Source organism: Panthera pardus, unplaced genomic scaffold (assembly GCF_024362965.1).
Source record: "Panthera pardus isolate Hobbes unplaced genomic scaffold, ASM2436296v1 HiC_scaffold_3, whole genome shotgun sequence".
In the NCBI taxonomy this organism is placed as follows: domain Eukaryota; kingdom Metazoa; phylum Chordata; class Mammalia; order Carnivora; family Felidae; genus Panthera; species Panthera pardus.
In genome coordinates, this window is record NW_026526876.1 from 54,374,375 (window position 1) to 54,395,716 (window position 21,342).

General features: G+C 59.5%; 1 protein-coding gene across 1 annotated transcript; it reads left to right on the forward strand.

Annotated features, from left to right (window-relative positions):
- Nucleotides 1–562: 562 nt before the first annotated feature.
- On the forward strand, nt 563–20,626 carry CLUH (clustered mitochondria homolog). Its single transcript, XM_053893082.1, is given in 28 exon segments — nt 563–779; nt 7,574–7,776; nt 7,924–8,095; nt 9,097–9,240; nt 9,439–9,563; nt 9,663–9,817; nt 9,898–9,947; nt 9,950–10,022; nt 10,357–10,504; nt 10,719–10,811; nt 11,613–11,688; nt 11,691–12,306; nt 13,169–13,392; nt 13,589–13,693; nt 13,828–13,928; nt 14,807–14,959; nt 15,052–15,114; nt 15,232–15,476; nt 15,708–15,792; nt 15,950–16,103; nt 16,183–16,322; nt 17,028–17,108; nt 17,183–17,308; nt 17,390–17,511; nt 17,747–17,840; nt 17,931–18,065; nt 18,177–18,250; nt 19,074–20,626. Coding segments are annotated over 28 exon segments (4,044 nt in total). The 5' UTR covers nt 563–679; the 3' UTR covers nt 19,261–20,626.
- Nucleotides 20,627–21,342: the final 716 nt, after the last annotated feature.

Below are 21,342 nucleotides of genomic sequence, written 5' to 3' on the forward strand. Positions count from 1 at the left end.
ACCAGCCTGGAAGTAAGGACTCATCTGGTGGGAGGTGTCGGAGGCCGCTGGTAGGGGGAAGCACGGTGTAGCTCAGGGCAAAGTTTGGCGGCTCCATTTCTGACACTGCTTACCTTTTAGCTGCCCTGCACCCCTTCTTCAGGAAGCTAGACCCACCCCAGCCCCACCCTTTTTCAAGCTTGGTGAGGAGGGCGCTGTGGGTCACCGCAGATTAGAGACCGCGTGGTCATTTGGCTGATTTGCAATAGGAAGCAGAGGGCCATTGGGGGAGGGGACGCTGAGCAATGGCAGTCCTAGAAGAGTCACTACCCAAGGTCAGGGCGCCCGCGGGACAGGCTGAAAACGGCAAGGACGTCTCTCCGCAGCCCCGCCTCTCAAGGGGGCCAGAAGCCTCCCAGTACCCTGAGTCACAGTGCGTTCCCTTTAAGGCGTTCGGGAAAGTCACCGCCTTGGTGGACGGCCAATGAGGCGCGGTGCGTTTTGTCCCTCGCGGGCTTCCGTGGGCCGGGCCGGGCGCGGGGGCGGGGCAGGGGAGCGGCGGTGGGGTCAAAGGCTACAACGCGCACCACGTGGGCCGGTGACTCCGTCCTTCCCGCAGCGGCCGCGGCGCGCAGGGCACTTGGGTTAGTGGCGCGGCGGGCGGCGCGGACAGCCAAGCCGGACGCCCGCTCCCGCCGCCATGGTCATCAAAACGGACGAGTTGCCGGTCGCCGCCCCGGCCGACGGCGCCCGGGAGCCCAGCTCGCAGGCCGGTGGCAAGGGGCGGCCGGGCGCGGCCGGTGAGCGGGGCCGGGGCCAGCGGACAGCTGGGCGGGGAGGCTGGACGGGACAGAGCGGGCGGGTGGGTTCGGGCTTTACGGGGACCGCCGCTTTCCCTCCTCCCCGGGCCGGGTTGCATCTCCCCGGGCCGCCCCCGCCCTGAAGGTCACCTTCACTGTCGCCCCCGGCTGCGGCCTGGGATTCGCACGTGGGGTCCCGGGGGAGGACAGCGTTAGGGGGGACACGTGCGCGCACACGCGGTTTCGGGGTGCGCCGCCGCCGCAGACCGGTAGAATCGGTGCCCCACCCCCTCCGCGCGCGGGCATGGGGAACCCTCGGGGCTGGGGTCACTGACACTTGGCTCCGTCCGGCACCCTTCGCGTAAGGATCTCAAGCATAATGTACCGGCCTGGAAGTACACAGCCTTTCTGTACACAGGGCTGCAGCCCTGCGAGTAAGGCTCAACCTGGGACTTCCCAAGTTTGGTCTGTGGGAAGAGCGCGAGCTGGGGGTGGGTGTGTATTGTGAGGGGGCTTCTCTAGTTCATTCCCAGAAACAATGCTTTAACCCCAGGTCTTCAGGCTCTGATGTCTTCCTTCTTAGGTGTTGGCGGGATCTGAAGACCTAAGGGTCTGCTTGCGTGGAGGCAAAGCCAAACTCCTTGGCAGGAGGAGGTGTTTGTGCCAGAACTTGATCATTAACCCGCCTTATTGCGAAAAGTGGATCAGCTCAGGATTGCTGTTTTTAAGGCAAAGGTCATTAGTGTGGAGTGGAGCTCCCAGCTGTCCCCCACGGGGGCTCTGTGGAGGTGGCTTTGGGAGTGGCTAAGGCTCTTCTCTGGTGGGTCCTGCTTCATCTATTTCTCCTGGGCTTCCTCTGTTCCTTCCATCATGTCTTAGACTCCAGCCTTGAGGCTGGAAGCCCTTTCCCAGGGCCTCAGTTGTCATCTCCAAATCATCCTCAGGGCCTCGGGGCCGGGCTGTGGTCCTTCTCTCCCCTGGATGGTGGTGGGAATGTAGAACTACCCCTGTCTTCCACTTCCCCCAACTCTTCTCAGCAGGACTTGTCATCTTCAGCTCCCTTCCTAACTTCAGTGAGTCAGGATGGGAACAGTGTTAAGTAGGCTCTCTGATCCTGTCACAGCATAGTTACCTTGTATTGGGGGTAGGTACTGTAGCAGCTTTGCTGATTGCTTAGATGAGGCCAGGGTTTGGGCAGAACAGCAGATGCTGATGACTCCAACCTGCCAGGCTTTGCCCTGATGTGGCTGTGAATCAGTGGGGCAGGCCAGATAAGCGGAGGTCCGGTCTGGCAGATTTCCCTCCTAGCAAAGAGACCTGAAGAGATAAAGTGACTAGCCCAAGGTCACACAGTGCTTTAGCTGTGGGGGGCATTTGGATTTCTAGCTTATGGTTGACATGCCAAGGCTTCCCTGATCTATCCCAGAGGAAGCCGGGACATATTGGATTATATGCTGAGAACATGGGGACTGAAGAGGGGAGAGTCTGCCGGAGGATTTCTCTGAGGGCTTGTGTAAAAAAGCCCCATCTCCACTATGTGCTGAGAGGCTCTGTCTGGGGCAACCTGGGTCAGGGGAAGGGCACAGCTGTTCATTTTCTGGAAACTGGGAGCATGATAGTGGTGGGACATTGGCTCCTTATGTTTCTGAGAAGCTAGGATAGACAATTAGGATTTGAATTACAGCCGGCCTGAATCTATTCAAAGAAGTAGGGTGGCCTTAAATGGAGACCCCCCCACCCCCCCAACCCCCCAGCAGGCTCCCATCCAGGCTTCTGACCCTTAGGACCCAGCTGTGGAAGGCTCTCCAGTCCCTTTGAGGAGGTAATCAAGGCCTTTTGGGGTGGGGGGCAAGGGTCAGCTACCTTCTTGGGAATAAAGCTGCTTTTAGGGGTTAAGAGAACAGGCAGGTTTTTCAAGTTCACAGTGGTGTGTCAAGTTCCTTCTGCCTAGGGGAGGGTTCCTTGGAGTTGAGGCCCAGACAGAGAAGGGGGCTGGTAGACTGGGGAGGAGCTTGAAGGCTTAAGGGGAGCTCCCTGACAGAATCCTAAAGCTCTTGATTTGGGGAGGTCTGAGTAGACTGGCTTGAGGATCACTTAACTATCTCCAGACCTTGCAGACATGTCTCTGGCCTGGGGGGAGAGAAGGAGACAGATGCCCATATCATCAGGGTCTTCTGCAGGCTGCCTGCCAACCCCTACCCTTTCCTTTGAAGCCCTGTTCCCTGGGAGGGGGTGATGTGTCTTTCCGGGCCTTACTTCCTGCTGGAGCCTCACCTGCTAAGGCCTTGACTGGGGCGGGGCCTGGCTCTGGCACAGTCTACTGAGTGAGGCCATGCCAGGCTAGGGAAGACACAGAGGCCACCTGGGATGGCCTAAGTTTCTTTTCTAACTCCTCCTTTCTGCTGCTCATGGGGTCTCTGTGCTCCCAGGCCAGGACAGGGGTACACTTTATCTCCACATTCTGACCCAGTCAGTGAGAACTAGGGGTGTGTATATGCAGTGTGCAACTTGGGCCACCCCTTCCCATTCTGCAGAGAACCACCTTTTGTCCTTTCCCCAAGGCCCAGATCCTCAGGGCAGCCCCCTGGGATATGAGAGGAGGGGATGTAGAGGGTTGGAAGGGTGCTGTGGCTGGGGATCGATCTGCCTCCTGGACTAAGCCCTGAGGCCTGGAGGAGGAAGGGATACTGTGTACCCAGTGGGTGCTGCAGCCTTAAGGAGTGGCACTCAGAGGCATGGGTTTGGGCATGTGACAGACCTCTTTTTTCTTGACCTGGCTTGGCTGCCTGTTGACTCCGGGTCTTGGGGCAGCTTGCTTCCTAGCCTTCTGGAGCCTCAGTTTCCTCAAGTGAGATGAGCTGGTTGAGCTGATTGAGGGACTTGCTGTGGGATGGGCCTAGAGTGAGCACTGACTTTCTGGGAACCAGAATGGAAATAGTTGTTGTTGCTACTCGGAGGTCATTGCCAGGCTGCTCTGCCCCACCCCCTTTTCCAGAGGGTTAGGGTGTGATTGGGAAGAGGGCAGGATAAGAGGGGCTCTGCCTGGGCCTGGCCCTTCTTACCATCTGGCCAGTGTGTGTAGGCCTTTGTGGGGCCTGTGGAGAGGCTGAGGACCTGCTGTGTGCCTGGCCATCAGGGCTGCCTGGGACAGGACTGGACTGGAGGGGAGGGGGCCTGGAGTGAGCCTGGCTCCCCGCCCCCACTCTGGTTAGTATGGATGCCGGAGCAGTGCTGGCTGGGCCCTGGCAACAAGTCAGAGGCCCTGGGAAGGCGCCCTGGCGAGGCTGGGCATGTTCCTTCTCCACAGCCGAACAGCCTTCGGCCTCTTGCTGCCAGCTCTGTTTTCCCTGAGGGAGAGACTTGGTTTTCTCCTGGCAGCGCAGGGGCTGCTGGGAAGGGAAGACAGAGCCTGCCAGCTCCGTGGTGGAGCTGGAGGCCCGGGGCACGGGTGCAGTTGTCCTCTGGGAGATTGAGGGCCCATCCCCCCTCCCACTAGAACCTGTGACTGTCAGAAAGAGGAGAGCGGCCAGGTCACCTGCAGGGGGCAGCATGAGCCAGAAGCCTCAGCCAGCCACTTGACCCAGGAGGCAAGGTGCTCAGTCTGTGACTGGTGGACGGGGGTGGCCACCTCATGGCCTGGGCCTGGGTCTGCACCAGCTGTTGCCGGCAGCTGGCTGAAGCGGTCCTGCCCACCTCCACTGGGGTTGGGGCCGAGGAGAGGACCCCTTTGCTGGGCCTTGCCCCTGCCAGCCTGTCCCCCAGGGCCCTCAATCCTGAGAGGCCCAGGTACCCCAAGCAGGGCTGGGTTCTCCTGCCCCCCTAATGGCTTCGCTAGCAGTGACCCCCTTTTTGGTGGGTACAAGGAAGTAGGCCTGAGCACTGGTAGCAGCTCCACCTGGGGTCCTGGAGCCACTGGGGCCTCCTGGCCCACAGCCGTCCTTCTGGCCGACCTTGAGCAGGATGCGAGGCAGGGGGAGTGTGCCCTTCCCAGGGCTGCCCCAGCAGGCCTGGCCCCACTGAAACCCGAAGCCGGCCAGAGCTCCAGCCCTGGGCTGACCAGCTGCATGGGGGCGAGGATAGTGGCAGAGGCCAGAACAGGGGACTCAGGCAGTGCCGAGCCTGAGCTGGAGAGCTGGCTGCCTTGCTGCCATGGTGGTCCCGAGACTCCAGAGCCCAGAAGAGAGCAGCCTCCAACTGCACCAGGTGGGCTGTGGGGGGCAGCAAGCCAGGTGGTCAGCCTGTTGTGGGGGTATCACTTGGCCTTAATCCAGTGGTAGGGAGACCTTCAGGGTTTCTCAGAGGAAGGAGGAGGGGAATGGAGGCTCCTGGGAACCAGCCATGGTCCTTTGAAATCTGATAGGGGATTGGGTACCCCTGGGACGTATCCTGGTGCTGAGGTACCTTCTGGGCAGGCAGGCTCCCGGTCCTGGGCGAGAGGGGTGGGAGCTGTGGCCACCTTTGCCTTTCTTCTCTGTCCCCCTTTCCCATCCCTCTTAGCCCAGACTCGGAGTGCAGGCTGCCTGTCTGGGGCCGGGTATCTGACTTCTCGCTTCTGGGGTCTTAGACCTCAAAACTGCTGTACCGTGCTGGGGGGAGCCCTTCTTGCATCTGCTCCTATTCCAGGAGCTTTCCCACAGCAATGTCTTTCTCAAGGACCCAGTTAGGGGAAGTGCCTCATATCTGCCATTCCTCTTACTGCCTTTTGGAAGCTGACCAAGCACCGCCCTTCTCCCCACCCTCCTGCTTGTTTGTCATAGAGTTAGCCTGATTCTCCCTTTGGGGTGGCCGCTTCCTTTAGGGGCTTGGGGTAGCACTGCCTGGGGCTGCGGGCTCACTGGAGAGAGGTCCTTGTGTGTCCTTGTGGTTTTCCAGAATTTTCCTTCAGGTCTGGAGGGGTGTGCTGGGGACAGGGATGGGGGCGATAACAGGCCTTGAAAATCCACAGTGGCCATGATTGAGGGCAGTGTGTTGGCATGGTGGTGTGGGCTCTTGACGGGGGACCTGGGGTCCACTGTTGACCTTGGACAAGCCTCTGAACTTCCCTGGGCCTCAGACATCCTTATTTGGGGAGGGGAGGAGGGAGCTATATCTCAGCTCCTGGCGGTCCTGTTTATCACTAAGCTGAGGGGACACGGGGAAGAGGGAGCGGCTTCTCTGCACGTCCCCGTGGTGTGCCCTTCTGTGCTGGGCTTATCTCCTTTCCTGAGGCCCCTGGCTCCACGTTTATGGTGGGTCTGGGTAGGGCCCACATAGGTCTGGGGAGAAGGCACCTCCTAACAGTAGGGCAGAAGAGGTGGGAGCAGAGCTGGGTGAGCTGACCTGTCTGGAGCTCTCAGACAAGCAAGGGGCCTGTTTGGTTTCCAGGCAGACCCTCGTGGAAAGGCCCCAGGGCCAAATGGATATCCAGGCAGGCTTGTGTTTTGCCGGAGTGTTTGTGAGGAGGTCCTTGCTCCTCAGGGCAGGGAGGGAGCTCTCCTTTATTCCCTTTAGTGTGCTGGGCAGAAAGGGAAGGTTTTGTTCCCTGCTTTCTTCTCTTCCCCACAGCTTGTGAATTGGGTGTTGTTCACAAATATTGGACTTAACTCCACATTTGCGGTAATTAATTCATTAATTCAGTGCCTTTTTGTTGAGTGCAGGAAAGATGGAAGGAAGATAGAGCTGCGAGTATGAAGAGTCCCCCAGAATGTCATAGAACAGTTTTCTGGGAGGTGTCACCATGTCTCTGGAGCAGTGAGGAGGCAGTAATCCTGTTGTCAGGGATCATTTGGGCAGGCTTTAGAGAAGGGGGTTTATTTCACCTGGGCCTTGATAGAGGAGTAGGAGTTTGCCCAATGGAGTGGTATACTGAGGGCAGCGTAAACTACACAAAAGCACAGAGGTGGGAGGGAAGATGTGTAGCCTGCATGTCAGGCTTCCTGGTAGTTTGGTGTATCTCAGACCTTGACAAGGAGAGCGGCAAGAGTTGAGATGTACCTCAGGCTGCCTGAGAGCTTTGGCCTAAGAAGCTTGGATCTGGTTAGCAGTGGGTTCTGAGTGGTGACTTGAAATAGGGGATAGTGGCCTGTATTGGGGCCGTGGCTGCAGAGGCTGGGTTCCATGGCCTGCTTGGAGGTTAGGTTGGGTGACTGGGGGTGGAGGGGCTTTCACCAAGCAGAGGCCAGCTTGTGGAGGAAGGTGAATTCCATGTCAACAGGATGAGTCTTTGGTGATGCCTAAGGGATGGCCACATGTTGAAAAGCTTTGAGCGAGGCCTGGATTGGCCAGGTTAGCTGGCATGATGGGAGGGCATTTGAAGTCCTCGGAGATCAGGTGGGATGAGGAGAGGCTGGGGCCCCGGGATGCCCACAGCCTGGGCTGCCGGTAAGGGGATGGAGCTGGAGAGCAAAGAACATGCGAACAGTGGCTACGAGGGAAGGGGAGGAGAGAGTGAGGCATGGTGGGTGTCGCTGAGAAGTCCGACACCTCGAGGCCTGAGAAGACAGTTTGGGTTTGGCCCTTGGGGTGGCTTAGGGAGACTGATTTGGGTGGGTGTGCTCAGATGGAAGCCAGACTGGAGGACTGAGGAGCAGATGGCAAGGGAGGGCCCAGCATGTGGAAGGGAGAAGGCAGCGGCCTGCAGGTGGCCAGGGTTGAGGGAAAGTTGTGTGCCCAGTGTGAATGGGACTGTGGAGTCCGGGGTGGGGCTGACTGAGTCTTGGGAGGAAATGCGGATGCCATTCTCTAGGGGCCGCGTCCACCCAGGTGGATGAGGCAGACGGCCCCACTTGACTCAGCTCCTTTCTTGTTACCCGCAGCGCTGCCATCAGTCATGCTACTGAATGGAGACTGTCCAGAGAGCCTAAAAAGGGAAGAAAGGGCTGCTGAGCCGCCCAGGGAAAATGGTCTGGATGAATCCGAGCCAGGAGAGGAGACGACTGGACAGGAGGTCATTGTCATTCAGGACACAGGCTTTTCTGTGAAGATCCTGGCACCTGGGATTGAGCCCTTCTCTTTACAGGTAAGTGGAGGAGGGTGCTGGGGACCAGAGCATGGGCCTGTTAGGATAAGGCTGGAAAGGCATGCCTGGTCATCACTTGTCCTAGCCTCATACTGTAGGGAAAGCGGTATGTCCTCACCAGGGTGGCTGGGGCCTTTTGCCTGGTAGGTGTCCCCCCAGGAGATGGTACAGGAGATCCACCAGGTACTCATGGACCGTGAAGACACGTGTCACCGCACCTGCTTCTCGCTGCACCTGGATGGCAACATGCTGGACCACTTCTCAGAGCTGCGCAGTGTCGAGGGGCTGCAGGAGGGCTCGGTGCTACGCGTGGTGGAAGGTTTGTCTGAAGTTGGGCAGCCTGCCAAGGGAGGGCGCACAGAGGTGGGGCCAGGTGGCACTCCACCCACCCCCACTGCTATCTCTGTGTCACAGATGAGTGCGTGGAGGCTCAGAACAGGGTGGACCTTGTGGAGGCAGGATTGGAGCCCAGGTCTGTTCCTCAGGCCTTCACACATGTGCCCTCCCACATTATCGGTTAAATATCAGAGTCATGATTTAAAGAAAAAAAAAATGGTACCAACCAAGGGCTTGTAATCAGCCTAGTCAAATTCTATAGACAGAAAAATTAAATCTCATAAGGAAACTAAAGTTTCACAACTCCCAAGTAGACAAGTCAGACCCAGTGTGGTGGAGTGAGCAGCTGGTATGGTGAGACTGGTTGGTTATAAAATAAAAGCTCCCATGAACTTGGGTCCCCAGGGGAGAAGTAGCTCAGGGGTTCTGGGCAGTGTGTGAGGTTGTTGCTAACACATATGGAAAGATGGAACCCAGCTGTGCCCAAACTTGATGAGGAACCCTCTCTTCTCCCCCAAAAGAGTCCCCATTAAAATTCACAAAGTATATACTGGGGGGCAGTGTTGTAGTTATGGGTCCTGGTAAGTCCTCGGGCCGCCCCTGTGCAAGGGCTGCCCTGGAAGAATAGGACTGAGGCTGCAGTGCAGGGCCCAGCAGTTCCTTGGGCCTGCGTGCCTGTGACACTTGTGAACGAGAGCAGGGGCCTTTCGGTGAGCTCTCTGAGGCCTGGGTGTGCTTCCAGAGGCATTTCTTGTGCCCTTTGACAGAAGGTTCTTTGCAGACAAGGATCTCTGCCTGTTAGCAAGCAGGTGTGTGTGTGTGTGTTGAATCCAGAACTCCAGCTTATGTGCTTATAATGGAATTTGTAAGTGGAGGCCTAAAATTTGAAAATCAAGACCATTGTGGAAGCACCATGGCAGACTTCTCTGTACTGGGTGGGTTGTTGCAGCGGCGAGCAAGCCCTGCCTCTCATTCTCCCAACAGAACCATACACGGTACGTGAGGCCCGCATCCACGTGCGCCATGTCCGAGACCTGCTCAAGAGCCTGGACCCATCTGATGCCTTCAACGGGGTTGATTGCAACTCCTTGTCCTTCCTGAGCGTCTTTACCGATGGCGACCTGGGAGGTGCGGGAGGCATTGGGACTGGGGGTTGGGCAGAGGATCTTAGAGCAGATTGGCCAGGGGCTGGTGAAGGGGCCATGGGCCGGGCCTTCCTAGCAGGAGGGGGCAGGGCTGGAGGCATCCAGACTGGGGCCATTTTAGGTGGGGAGATAGTTGGCCCCCGCGTGGCCCTATGCTGACCACCAGCCTCGGGTCCCTTAGACAGCGGGAAGCGGAAGAAGGGCTTGGAGATGGACCCCATTGACTGCACACCACCTGAGTACATCCTTCCAGGGAGCCGGGAACGGCCGTTGTGTCCCCTGCAGCCCCAGAACCGTGACTGGAAGGTAGGACTCCAGAGCAGAGCCAGGGAGCAGCAGGTCTCTGGCTGGGCGGGAGCCACCTACCTGGAGGCCTGGCCTACTCATTCTTGGCCATATTTGCAGCCCCTGCAGTGCCTGAAAGTTCTTACCATGAGTGGCTGGAACCCACCCCCTGGGAACCGCAAGATGCATGGGGACCTCATGTACCTGTTTGTGATCACAGCCGAGGACCGGCAAGTCAGCATCACAGCATCCACGCGGGGCTTTTACCTGAACCAGTGAGTCCCTGTTCAAGCCTGTTCGGGTGTTTGGGCAGCCACCCAGGGTGCCCTGCGCAGCAATCACCCTCTTCCCACAGGTCCACGGCTTATCACTTCAATCCCAAGCCTGCCAGCCCCCGCTTCCTCAGCCTTCCCTAGTGGAGCTGCTCAACCAGATCAGCCCAACCTTCAAAAAAAACTTTGCCGTGCTGCAGAAGAAAAGGTGGTGTCTTTGCTCCGTCTCTGCCCCTTGCCTCACATCCCATGATGGGGTGGGGTGAGGCTACCAGCGTGAGCTCCATCGCTTCTGCCCCAAGAAGCCATGCCCTCGGCCCCCAGCACCCCAGACAGAGCCTCCCTTCAGGGAGCTGTTAGCCAGGCCCCAAGACGGCAGCCCTAGGAGAGGTGCCCATTTGCTTCTGTTAGACTTTCCGGTGGGGGGGGGGGGGGGGGTCTCAGTGCAAAGACACAAGAGCTGGTGGGGGCTTCAGAGAAGGAGGCTACGACAGGGCTCTGAGCTTGGCAGGCTTCCCCATCTCCCCCTCTCCCTGCCACAGGGTCCAGCGCCACCCATTCGAGAGGATTGCCACCCCGTTCCAGGTGTACAGCTGGACAGCGCCCCAGGCAGAGCATGCTATGGACTGCGTGCGTGCGGAGGACGCCTACACCTCCAGGCTGGGCTATGAGGAGCACATCCCTGGACAGGTGCCTGCAGCCTGGCCCTGCCTGCCCTGGGCTCTTGTCTCCTCTCCCCTGCTGGGGGCCAGGCTGGGTTCTGTGTGCCTCCCTGGAGGCTCCATCTGCTTGTCTGTCTCGTTCACTTGGGAGCCTGTGAGGCTGTCCACGAGGAGGTGGAGGAAGGGGCGCCCACAGCGGGTCTTGGGGCTGGGGCTGAGCCGGCATCTCCGTCCCTTTGCAGACCCGGGACTGGAACGAGGAGCTGCAGACGACAAGGGAACTTCCCCGCAAGAACCTGCCTGAGCGGCTCCTTCGAGAAAGAGCTATATTCAAGGTGCCTACGGCTCTCGTGCCTAACTGGCAGCCTCAGGCCTGTTTGTTGCCTGCCGAGATGTCCAGACAGGGTGCCTTGCAGGGCGTTGGCTAACTTCTCGCCTCTGGCAGAGCAGGCTACCCCAGTTCTGATTTTTGGCCTCTGTGACACTTGGGAGTCCATGGGCTGGGTGGGGTCAGGGGGACCTCCTTCCCTGTGGGCTGTGTGACAGGGTTCTTCCAGCCTCCCACCCTCCACTGTCTGCCTTCAGGACCTCACCTGGACACACACGTGATGTTATCTAGAGAGATGAGGGAAAAAGAAGCTTTCAGAAAAGCCGTTTTTAATCTCCCATAATCTTGCTGCCTAGAGATGGTAATGGTAAAAATAAGATCTAAGTGGTTTGAGTACTAACTTTGCCAGGGGCTGTGTCGTGTGTGATCGGCATCATTTCTTGTAATCTGTCAGACACCTTGTAAAGGTTGATAACTTTTGTCGTCACTGTTTTATAGACAGAGAAAACAGGTCTGAGAGGTGACCTGGCCAACTTCACCTGGTACATAATTGGTGGATCGAAGACCTGGTCCAGCCCTTCTCTTTGTTAATCACTAAGCTCTGCCGTCTCTGAACATCAGTGTTAAATTTTTTTCAAAAAATGGGTTTCTTGTGCTTGTCCAAGTGTGAGGAAGCTAAGGTTAGAGCCCCCGGGCCCTCGGGGCCGTCCACTTGCCTCTGCTGTCTGGGTGAGCTTGGCCAGGTGGGCCCAAACCTGTGGCTCTCAGGGATGGCGCCTTTCTCACCCTCCCTACCTCGGCCCCTCAGGTGCACAGCGACTTCACGGCTGCAGCCACACGGGGCGCCATGGCGGTCATCGACGGCAACGTGATGGCCATCAACCCAGTGAGGAGACCAAGATGCAGATGTTCATCTGGAATAACATCTTCTTTAGCCTGGGCTTTGATGTTCGTGACCACTACAAGGACTTCGGTGGGGATGTGGCGGCCTACGTGGCGCCCACCAATGACCTGAATGGTGTGCGCACGTACAACGCCGTGGACGTGGAGGGGCTGTACACGCTGGGGACGGTGGTGGTGGATTACCGTGGCTACCGCGTCACGGCCCAGTCCATCATCCCTGGCATCCTGGAGCGGGACCAGGAGCAGAGTGTCATCTACGGCTCCATTGACTTTGGCAAGACGGTGATGTCGCACCCTCGATACCTGGAGCTGCTGGAACGTACTAGTCGGCCGCTCAAGATCCTGAGGCACCGGGTGCTCAACGACCGCGGCGAGGAGGTGGAGCTCTGCTCCTCCGTGGAGTGCAAGGGTATCATCGGCAACGACGGGCGCCACTACATCCTCGACTTGCTGCGCACCTTCCCCCCTGACCTCAACTTCCTGCCCGTGCCCGGCGAGGCGCTGCCCGAGGAGTGCACCCGCGCCGGCTTCCCCCGGGCGCACCGGCACAAGCTCTGTTGCCTGCGCCAGGAGCTGGTGGATGCCTTTGTGGAGCACAGGTGAGGGGCCAGGCTTTTGAGGGCACCCAACCAGTAGACAGTTCTGGGGTCTGGTCCTTGATGGGAGACGCTTTGGAAGGTGAAGAAGAGGGGCACCTGGGTGGCTCAGTCAGTTAAGCAACTGACTTCGGCTCAGGTCATGATCTCGCGGTTTGTGAGTTCGAGCCCCGCGTCGGGCTCTGTGCAGACAGCTCGGATCCTGGAGCCTGCTTCGGATTCTGTGTCTCCCTCTCTCTCTGCCCCTCCCCCACTCACACTCTGTTTTTCTGTCAAAAATAAATATTTAAAAAAAAAAAGAAAAGGAAGGTGACGAAGAGCCAGCTTTGGCGCCGGTCATTACAGCCCCAGCACCGCGCACTGTGACCTCACGCTCCGCAACATGGACATCAGGAGCTTTATGTGGGTGGAAAATTAGCAGCCAGCTAGCCCAGTGGCTCTCGGCCGAAGCAGCACTCTTCCTCGGAGGAGCATATGGAAATCCACTAACGCGTTTTTAATGTTCCAGCGCCAGGTGGTGTCACCGCTGCCGGCATTTGGTGCTTAGGAGTCTGCCACATCGAATGCCCCTCACCGCGATCAGTCTCCTCACAATGCCAGGGAGGATCTGTCTGTTTTGAGCCTGGCCCCCATGAAGGCCCTGGCCGCTCCTTTGCTAATACTCCAGATGTCCTCTTTCTGTGGGGAAGATCTCGGGTGTGGCTGTGACCTGCTACTACCTGATGGAGTTGCTGGGGTGGGAGGTGTCCGCGTGCCGACACAGACCAGGGGTCTGGGGCCTGCCCCTGGCCCCCGCTGCCAGGCCGGCGAGGCTCCCGGATACCGTCTTCCCATCTGGTGCTCTGCCCCGTCTGCTGCGCTCTAGGTACCTCCTCTTCATGAAGCTGGCTGCCCTGCAGTTGATGCAGCAGAAAGCCAGCAAGATGGAGAACCCCACCACACTGGAAAATGGTGACCCCCCCTCCTCGGAACCTAAGCCTGAAGACCCTCCGGGGCCCGAGGCAGGAAGTGAGGAGGAAGGCGGCAGTGCTAGCGGTCTCGCCAAGGTGAAGGAGCTGGCGGAGACCATCGCCTCAGACGACGGGACAGGTGGGGCTGCTGTGCATGGGGGGAGCGGGGAGCCCGGGTTCTGTCCCGGCAGCTGGCACCTGCCGGCGGTGGCTTGCCCCAGCCCTGAGAGAGGCCGGCAGATGTCTGCGCGGAGCCGGGGGAGGCCTGGGGTAGCACAGCCTCCCCCCTCTGATGGTGGGGCGGGGCTACCTCCGAGCCGGCCGTGTCTCCACAGCAGACCCTCGGAGCCGAGAGGTGATCCGCAACGCGTGCAAGGCAGTGGGCTCCATCAGCTGCACAGCCTTTGACGTCCGCTTCAACCCTGACATCTTCTCACCAGGCAAGTGTTATATTAGGACGGGCAGGATACCGTGGGGGTCATCTTGGGGCCCTTGGTCTGGCGGGTGCTGGCCTTTATCTTGCCACCCCTGCATCCCTTCTGCCTGGCTCAGGCCTCTGCTGGCCCTCCCACAGGGGTTCGTTTCCCCGAGTCTTGCCAGGAGGAAGTTCGGGACCAGAAGCAGCTGCTGAAAGACGCCGCCGCCTTCCTGCTCTCCTGCCAGATCCCCGGCTTGGTGAGGGAGGGGCCACAAGGGTGGGGGGCTGCACAGGGCATGCTGTTAAAGGCCCTGCTGCTTCATCCATCTGATTCTGGAAGCTTGTGGAACCTTCGCAGGAGTAACTCCCTTAGACCTGCTGATCTGTGAGGCAGGCGGGGCAGAGTGCTTGTCACCCTCGTACATACAGATGGGGCTGCTGACCCAGAGAGGCCAAGGGAGGCCTCGGGCGCAGGCTCTGCTTCGCTGGGCCCGCCTCAGGGGCCAGCAGCTGGGGGTCTGGTCCTCTGAGTCCCTGTGTGATGAGACAGCTGACGGAGGGGGGCACCGGGGCATCTGGAAAAAAAGGTGGGGGGAGGGTCCTGTCCTCACCCTTGTAAGCTTAGTACATAGGCTTCTGGGATGATGGAGCACCTGCTCCCTACTGAGGTAGCCCCACAGTCGGGTGGCACGCCGGTCTCGGATCTATGAGCCCAGTGTTCTGTGCCAGCTGCCCTGGCCCCCAGCCTGTCCTGAGGCTTGACAGAGCTGTGACCCCCAAGTGGCTGCCTCTGCCCTATCCTGCGTGGTCCGGGGGGGAGAACCTGTGCTGCCTGTTGGGCTCTGCCAGTGGGGTTCCCTCACCTCTGCTCCCCTGCTGGGAAGCACCTGCTTCCCTGTGACTGCCATCCCATTTTCCTGTCACTTGTGCAGAAGGCTAGGGGGGGCACGTTCTCACGTCCTGGCTGCCGCTTTGTTTTCCTCCCTCTTCCCAACTGGGAGCTGGGGTCTTAGTCCCCTCCTTCCCTCAGGGCCTCAGGATGGCATGAGCTCCCCACTCCCCTCCCCCGGAAGACCCAGGGTGGGAGGAGGCAGAGGGCCCAGGCTGGGGGGCCCTGACCTGCTGCAGCCCGCAGGTGAAGGACTGCATAGACCATGCGGTGCTGCCCATGGATGGGGCCACGCTGGCTGAGGTGATGCGCCAGCGTGGCATCAACATGCGCTACCTGGGCAAGGTGCTGGACCTGGTGCTCCGGAGCCCGGCCCGAGAACAGCTGGACCACATCTATGTGAGTGATGCTCGGGGCGGCCAGGCCGTGAGGCACTGGGGCTGGATGGAGGCCTGGGGCCCAACCAAGACTCCCTTCTCGAACCCTTGCAGAAAATTGGCATTGGAGAGCTCATCACCCGTTCTGCCAAGCACATCTTTAAGACCTATTTACAGGTATTGCTGTTCCCACCACAGCCTGGGGGTGGGGGGTGGGGGGTGGCACGTGGGATGGGCAAGAGCCCTGGGTTGGGGCCTGAGGGCCCTTGTGACTTGAGTCGAATCTCCTCGCAGGGAGTGGAGCTCTCGGGCCTCTCGGCTGCCATCAGCCACTTTCTGAACTGCTTCCTGAGCTCCTACCCCAACCCTGTGGCCCACCTGCCCGCCGACGAGCTGATCTCTAAGAAGAGGAACAGGAGGAGGAGAAACCGCCCCCCGGGGGCAGCAGATAACACGGCCTGGGCTGTCATGACCCCCCAGGAGCTCTGGAAGAACATCTGCCAGGAGGCCAAGAACTACTTTGGCTTCAGCCTCGAGTGGTGCGTGGCAGCACGGGGTGTTGGGCTCTCCGAGGCCGCGGCGCGGGGGCAGCGGTTGCAGGGTGGGGGCTGGGACTGGAGGGAGGGAGCAGTGGAGGGCTGCTTGCCAGGGTGATGAGGGGATGGGAGCTGGTACTTGGGCTTGGTCCTTTGGTGGGGAGGCAGCCGTTGACTCAGGGGGCAGAGACGGGGGCTGGGCCGCCCAGACCCACCTGCCACCTCCCCGCACAGTGAGACCGTGGACCAGGCTGTGGAGACCTATGGGCTGCAGAAGATAACGCTGCTGCGGGAAATCGCCCTGAAAACCGGAATCCAGGTGTGAATGATTCAGGGGGTCCCTCCTAGCTCCCGCAGGGTCGGCAGGAGCGTGGGGGGAAGTGGCCTTCTCTCGACGTGGGGTGCTCAGTTGGGAGGTACTGGCCATTTGAGCCCAGGGTTGAGGCCACCTTCGGGCTTTGGGCTGTGTCCCCCAGATCCTGCTGAAGGAGTACAGCTTTGACAGCCGCCACAAACCCGCCTTCACCGAGGAGGATGTGCTCAATATCTTCCCCGTGGTCAAGCATGTCAACCCGAAGGCCTCGGATGCCTTCCACTTCTTCCAGAGTGGGCAGGCCAAAGTACAGCAGGGTGCGTGGCCAGGTGTGGCTGGGGGGTGGGGGTCCCCTGGCCCGGCCCTGACCTTGCCGCCCTTGGGGGTGCCCTGCAGGCTTCCTGAAGGAGGGCTGTGAGCTCATCAATGAGGCCCTGAACCTGTTTAACAACGTGTACGGAGCCATGCACGTGGAGATCTGTGCCTGCTTGCGCCTCCTTGCTCGTCTCCACTACATTATGGGTGACTACGCCGAGGTGGGCCTTGAGCACCCTCCGGGCTGTGTCCACAGAGGCCGTGGGGCCCGGCCTGGCGCTGGGGGATGGCAAGTGAGGGAGCCGGGGCCATGTTCTCACTCCGTGCCGCAGGAGGCGGGAGCCCAGGCCTGGGGACCTGAGCCCCAACGGTGGGGCTCAAGGACGCCGTTCTCCTCAGGGGGTCCCCTGGGAGGATCAGGCAGAGACCAGGGAGACCCCAGGGAGTTGCTTGTCCTGCCTGGGAGAGCTGCCTCGCTCGCAGACGGAGTGCTTCCTGGGGACGCTGGGAACGATAGTCTGAGGCTCACGGTACCGGGTGCCTTGTAAGAGCCCCGGGAAGCTGTCGGGAGCGTCGCTAAGCATTCCTTGGCCTGCTGGGGACCACCTGCCTTGTCATGGGGCGGGTGCACCGTAGGCCTCCGCTTGTCCTTCAGCCGTAGACTCTTTCATTTATGTATGCCTTTTTTTTTTTATTATTACTGTTTTAGATTTATACCTAAGCATAGATTTTGTTGGGGTGAGAGACTCAAGGCGAGCTATTTAAAAATGCCTCGGAGTGGGGCCTGGCCTTCCATGCTCACAGCAGCTGAGTTGTGAACACTTCTCTGCTGAGGAGGCTGCGCTGCTCGGGGGCTGCTTGGGGGCCTGGCAGACTTGATGTGGGGCGGTACCCGCGCTGGGATGACAATTCCCCACCTCTCCCAGGCCCTGAGTAACCAGCAGAAGGCTGTGCTGATGAGCGAGCGAGTGATGGGCATCGAGCACCCCAATACCATCCAGGAATATGTGAGCAGTTGGGGGCATGGGTGGGGGGTTGCGCCGGGGCCCGGGACCCCCTCCTGACTCCGCTGCCCCTGCAGATGCACCTGGCCCTGTACTGCTTCGCCAGCAGCCAGCTGTCCACGGCCCTGAGCCTGCTGTACCGCGCCCGCTACCTCACACTGCTGGTATTCGGGGAGGACCACCCCGAGATGGCGCTGCTGGACGTGAGTGCTGGGGAGGGGCAGCGGGGCTAGCCCTCGGCCTAGCGAGGCGGCACTGACCGGGGCCCTCCCGACCGCCCCCAGAACAACATCGGGCTGGTGCTGCACGGAGTGATGGAATACGACCTGTCGCTGCGCTTCCTGGAGAATGCGCTGGCTGTCAGCACCAAGTACCATGGGCCCAAGTCCCTCAAGGTGGCCCTCAGGTGAGAGCCCATGCTGGGTTAAGGGCATGGGGCGCCCAGGGCCTCAGGGACATGGGATCCGGCAGCCTCTCTTCCATCTGACTCCTGGGGGATTTTCTCTCAACTTGCGTCTCTTCTCCGAGTCCCGGGCTTCTTTGTTGCCCTTGGGTGGATTCCAGAGGGGAATCTAGAGTAGTCCGAGCCCCTGCGCCAGGCCCACTCGTGTCCCTTCTGCGCCCTGCACGCCCCCTTGCAGCCACCACCTTGTCGCCCGGGTCTACGAGAGCAAAGCCGAGTTCCGGTCAGCCCTGCAGCACGAGAAGGAGGGCTACACCATCTACAAGACCCAGGTGGGCCGCGGCAGGGGCTGAGGGGGCGGCGCCGGGCCCTTGGGCCGTGGCTTCGCTGACCCCTTCCCGCCTGTGCCACCTACCCCGTAGCTGGGCGAGGACCACGAGAAGACCAAGGAGAGCTCCGAGTACCTCAAGTGCCTGACCCAGCAGGCCGTGGCCCTGCAGCGCACCATGAATGAGATCTACCGCAACGGCTCCAGCGCCAACATCCCGCCCCTCAAGGTACACCGCCCCCCCCCCCCCCCCCCCCCCCGCAACTGCATGTGCACCCGCCCTACCCCCCACCCTCCGGCTTCCCCGCGCGCTCACCGGCTCATTGGCGCCGCCCCTCAGTTCACAGCCCCCAGCATGGCCAGTGTCTTGGAACAGCTCAACGTCATCAACGGCATCCTCTTCATTCCTCTCAGGTGAGGCCCCCGCTCCGCTTGCACTCAACTCCCACGTGGAAGCGGGCTTTCGGTTTTTCTTTTTAAAATCTGGAATTGGTTGTTGTGGCTCAGAACTGAGAAGCACAGCCAGTGGTAAGAAGTTCCCTGTGAATCTTTTCAGGAAATAGCCACGTAGTTGAGCAAGCACATGTCTGTAATCTTTTCCCATTTTTTATTTGCACAAAAATTGTAGCAGACCGCGCACGTGGCCGTATCTTTCTGCACTTACTGTCCCTTAGCAGCCTTTTCCTTGTCAGTACGTAAGAGCAGCTTCGTTCTTTCTCTGGTTTCCCGCTGCCTCCGTGTGGGGATGTGTCTCACACCTGGACCCTGAGGGTCCCGCTGTGGCTCTTAGAACAGCGCTGCCTTCGTGGGCTTCTCGGTCCTGCTGCCCTTCCACCGGCGGAGGACGTGGGTTCGGTCAGCCAGGGGCTGGGGCGCTGACAGCGTACCTGCCGCGTGTGTCGCCCCCCCCCCCCCCCCCCCCCGCCACCTTCCGTGTGTGATCTGCTGTGGCACAGACCACGTGGCGCTGCGGATCGGAAGTGAGGGTAAAGGCTGAGCAGGAACCGGGCCTTAACTGGAGGCTGTGTCGAGTGCACCATGTTCTTACTGTCTAAGCGCTTAGGGGCCTTTTTGCTTTGCGGAGGGGAGCGCTTGTTCCACACGTCTCTCCCCCCACTGCAAAGAGCAGAGCCTGATCTTGCCCCAGGTTCAGTTTTAACCAAAGCCAGGCCAGTAAGGTGACAGAGGGCCCAGGCTTGCTCTGACACCTGCCCTTCATCCCTGTCCTTCTACTCAGCCAAAAAGACTTGGAGAACCTGAAAGCCGAGGTGGCACGGCGGCACCAGCTCCAGGAGGCCGGCAAAAACAGGGATAAGGCTGAGGAGCCCATGGCCACCGAGCCTGAGCCAGCGGGGGTCCCGGAGGATTCAGCCTCCCAGCCCCAGGCCGCCAAGGACCCTTCTTCCCCGGGCTTGCAGGGGTAGGAAGGGAGAGACAGACGGACAGTCAGCCAGCTGCCCCGTTACCCAGTGATCCAGACTCCAGGAGAAGGGGGGGCGTGCCCTACAGATCAGGAGAGGAAACCAGTCCCTCTTCTGCCATGTTTCCAACCCCAACCCCACCCCAGCATCCTCCTGGGACCCTGGCCTGGCCTGCCTGCCCCCCCCCCCCCAAAGATGTTTTTGCACTGGTTCGATGAATATACGATGCAGAGGCCTAATTGAAGACACGCAAATGAAGTGTGTGGGCATCGGCTCCCAGTCGGGGGGGCAGGTGCCCCCTCCGGCCCCCCCATCCACAAGCAGGTGTGTGCGAGCGAGTCCGTGCCCGTGAGTGTCTCGATCCGTCCTTCCTAACTTGTACATAGCCCCGTGTCGGTTCTGAGTGGATGACGTGAAGATGAGATTTCTCAGGTCATTTGAATGTTTGACATTATGGCTGCTGCTTCTGCTGCCTCTGCCCCTGGGCCCAGCCTGGCTTAGAGTCCAGGTTTGAAGCCAAAAAGAGGGGAGCTTTCCTGTGTCCTGGGAGGGGGAGTCCGAGCTCTGTGGCAGGGCTGGAGGGTTGGGGGTGCACTTTAGCTTTGTGGTGAGGCAAGAGCTGCGGTGGATTTACCGGTTGTGACTGGGCCTTGCCTTGCCGGGCTGGGGGGAAGGGGGAAAGGGGGGGCAGTGGTGGCTCCCTAGACACCCTGTTCCCGGCCCTGGCCTGTCTGCCCTTGGGCCCCAGCAGGAGGCAATGCCTCCCCACTTCCTGCCCCTCAGCAGGAGATAACTTTAGGGGCTACAGTCTGAATGTATCCTTCTCCCCATTTTAACCGGAGCTGCCTGACGCACAGTAGGGCCGGGGCAGGTGAGGGGCTGGGGCAGCCGGGGCTGAATCATGGATCCTGAGGGGAATTTACTAGATACAGGAGTGATTGCCACTTGTTTGTGGAGCCCAGCTCCCTACCTGGTCCTTGTCACACAAGCACCTCCTACAGAGAGTAGCTCTGGGGCGGGTGGTGGGGGGGCCACCGTGGAAGGTAGTGGCTCCCATGAGCCCCAGCTGCTCCCTCTCCCGCCCTCCTGCGCCGCTTCCCTGTGCCTGCTGTTGGAGCCCTGATGGGGTGGGGTGGGGGGGGTCGCCGCCCTGGTGAGCTTGAGGGAGCCGGTCAGGGCTTGGGCCTCTGCCCCGGGGGCTTTGTGGGGAGCTGCGGATGGGTATGGTCTGTCCAGATACCTTGTTTCAAAGGCAGTGGGTGTGAGCTGGCAAGCGAAGCCTCCCCACCGCTGATCAAGAACTTTTTCTTGTTTTTAAACCATCACGTCTTCATTTCACATTGGAATAAAGTGAGTTTTTGAAACCTGCTGCCCCAGCCTCTCCTGTGTGTTCTGTACCAGTCTTGTTGTTGCCAGAAATATTACTAGTAGAAGGGGTGTTTTGTTTTGTTTTTTAATCTTATTTAAAACCAAGTTAGTTAACATATAGTGTAATAATGGTTTCAGGAGTAGAATTTAGTGATTCATCACTTACATATAAATAGAGGAGTTTTGGGTTTTTTTTAATGTTTTTATTTTTGAGACAGACAGAGCATGAATGGGGGAGAGGCAGAGAGAGAGGGAGACACAGAATCGGAAGCAGGCTCCAGGCTCTGAGCCATCAGCCCAGAGCCCGACGCGGGGCTCAAACTCCCGGACCGTGAGATCGTGACCTGAGCTGAAGTCGGACGCTCAACCGACTGAGCCACCCAGGCGCCCCTAGAAGAGTTTTTTAAAGCATATGAATATCAATTAGTTTAAATTCAACATTGTCCTTATAATGTTGAAGTGGGAGGAGAGGGTAGAGTCACAGGCACCCAGCTAGGGTTTACCTGCCAGTCATTAGACCCAGAAGAATGGCCCAACAGATAAATGTCACCTGTTGGTCACAGAATTAGAGGCTGGGAATCTCTCCTCCATAGAGCTGCGTGTGGTACGTGTTAGAGTGACGGCCAGTTGGGGTGAGGGGTGCTGTGGGGTGGGGGCCCAGGCCCTGTGCCTGCTGGCCCGGATGGGTTGCTGAACACCAGATTTGTGGCATCTACT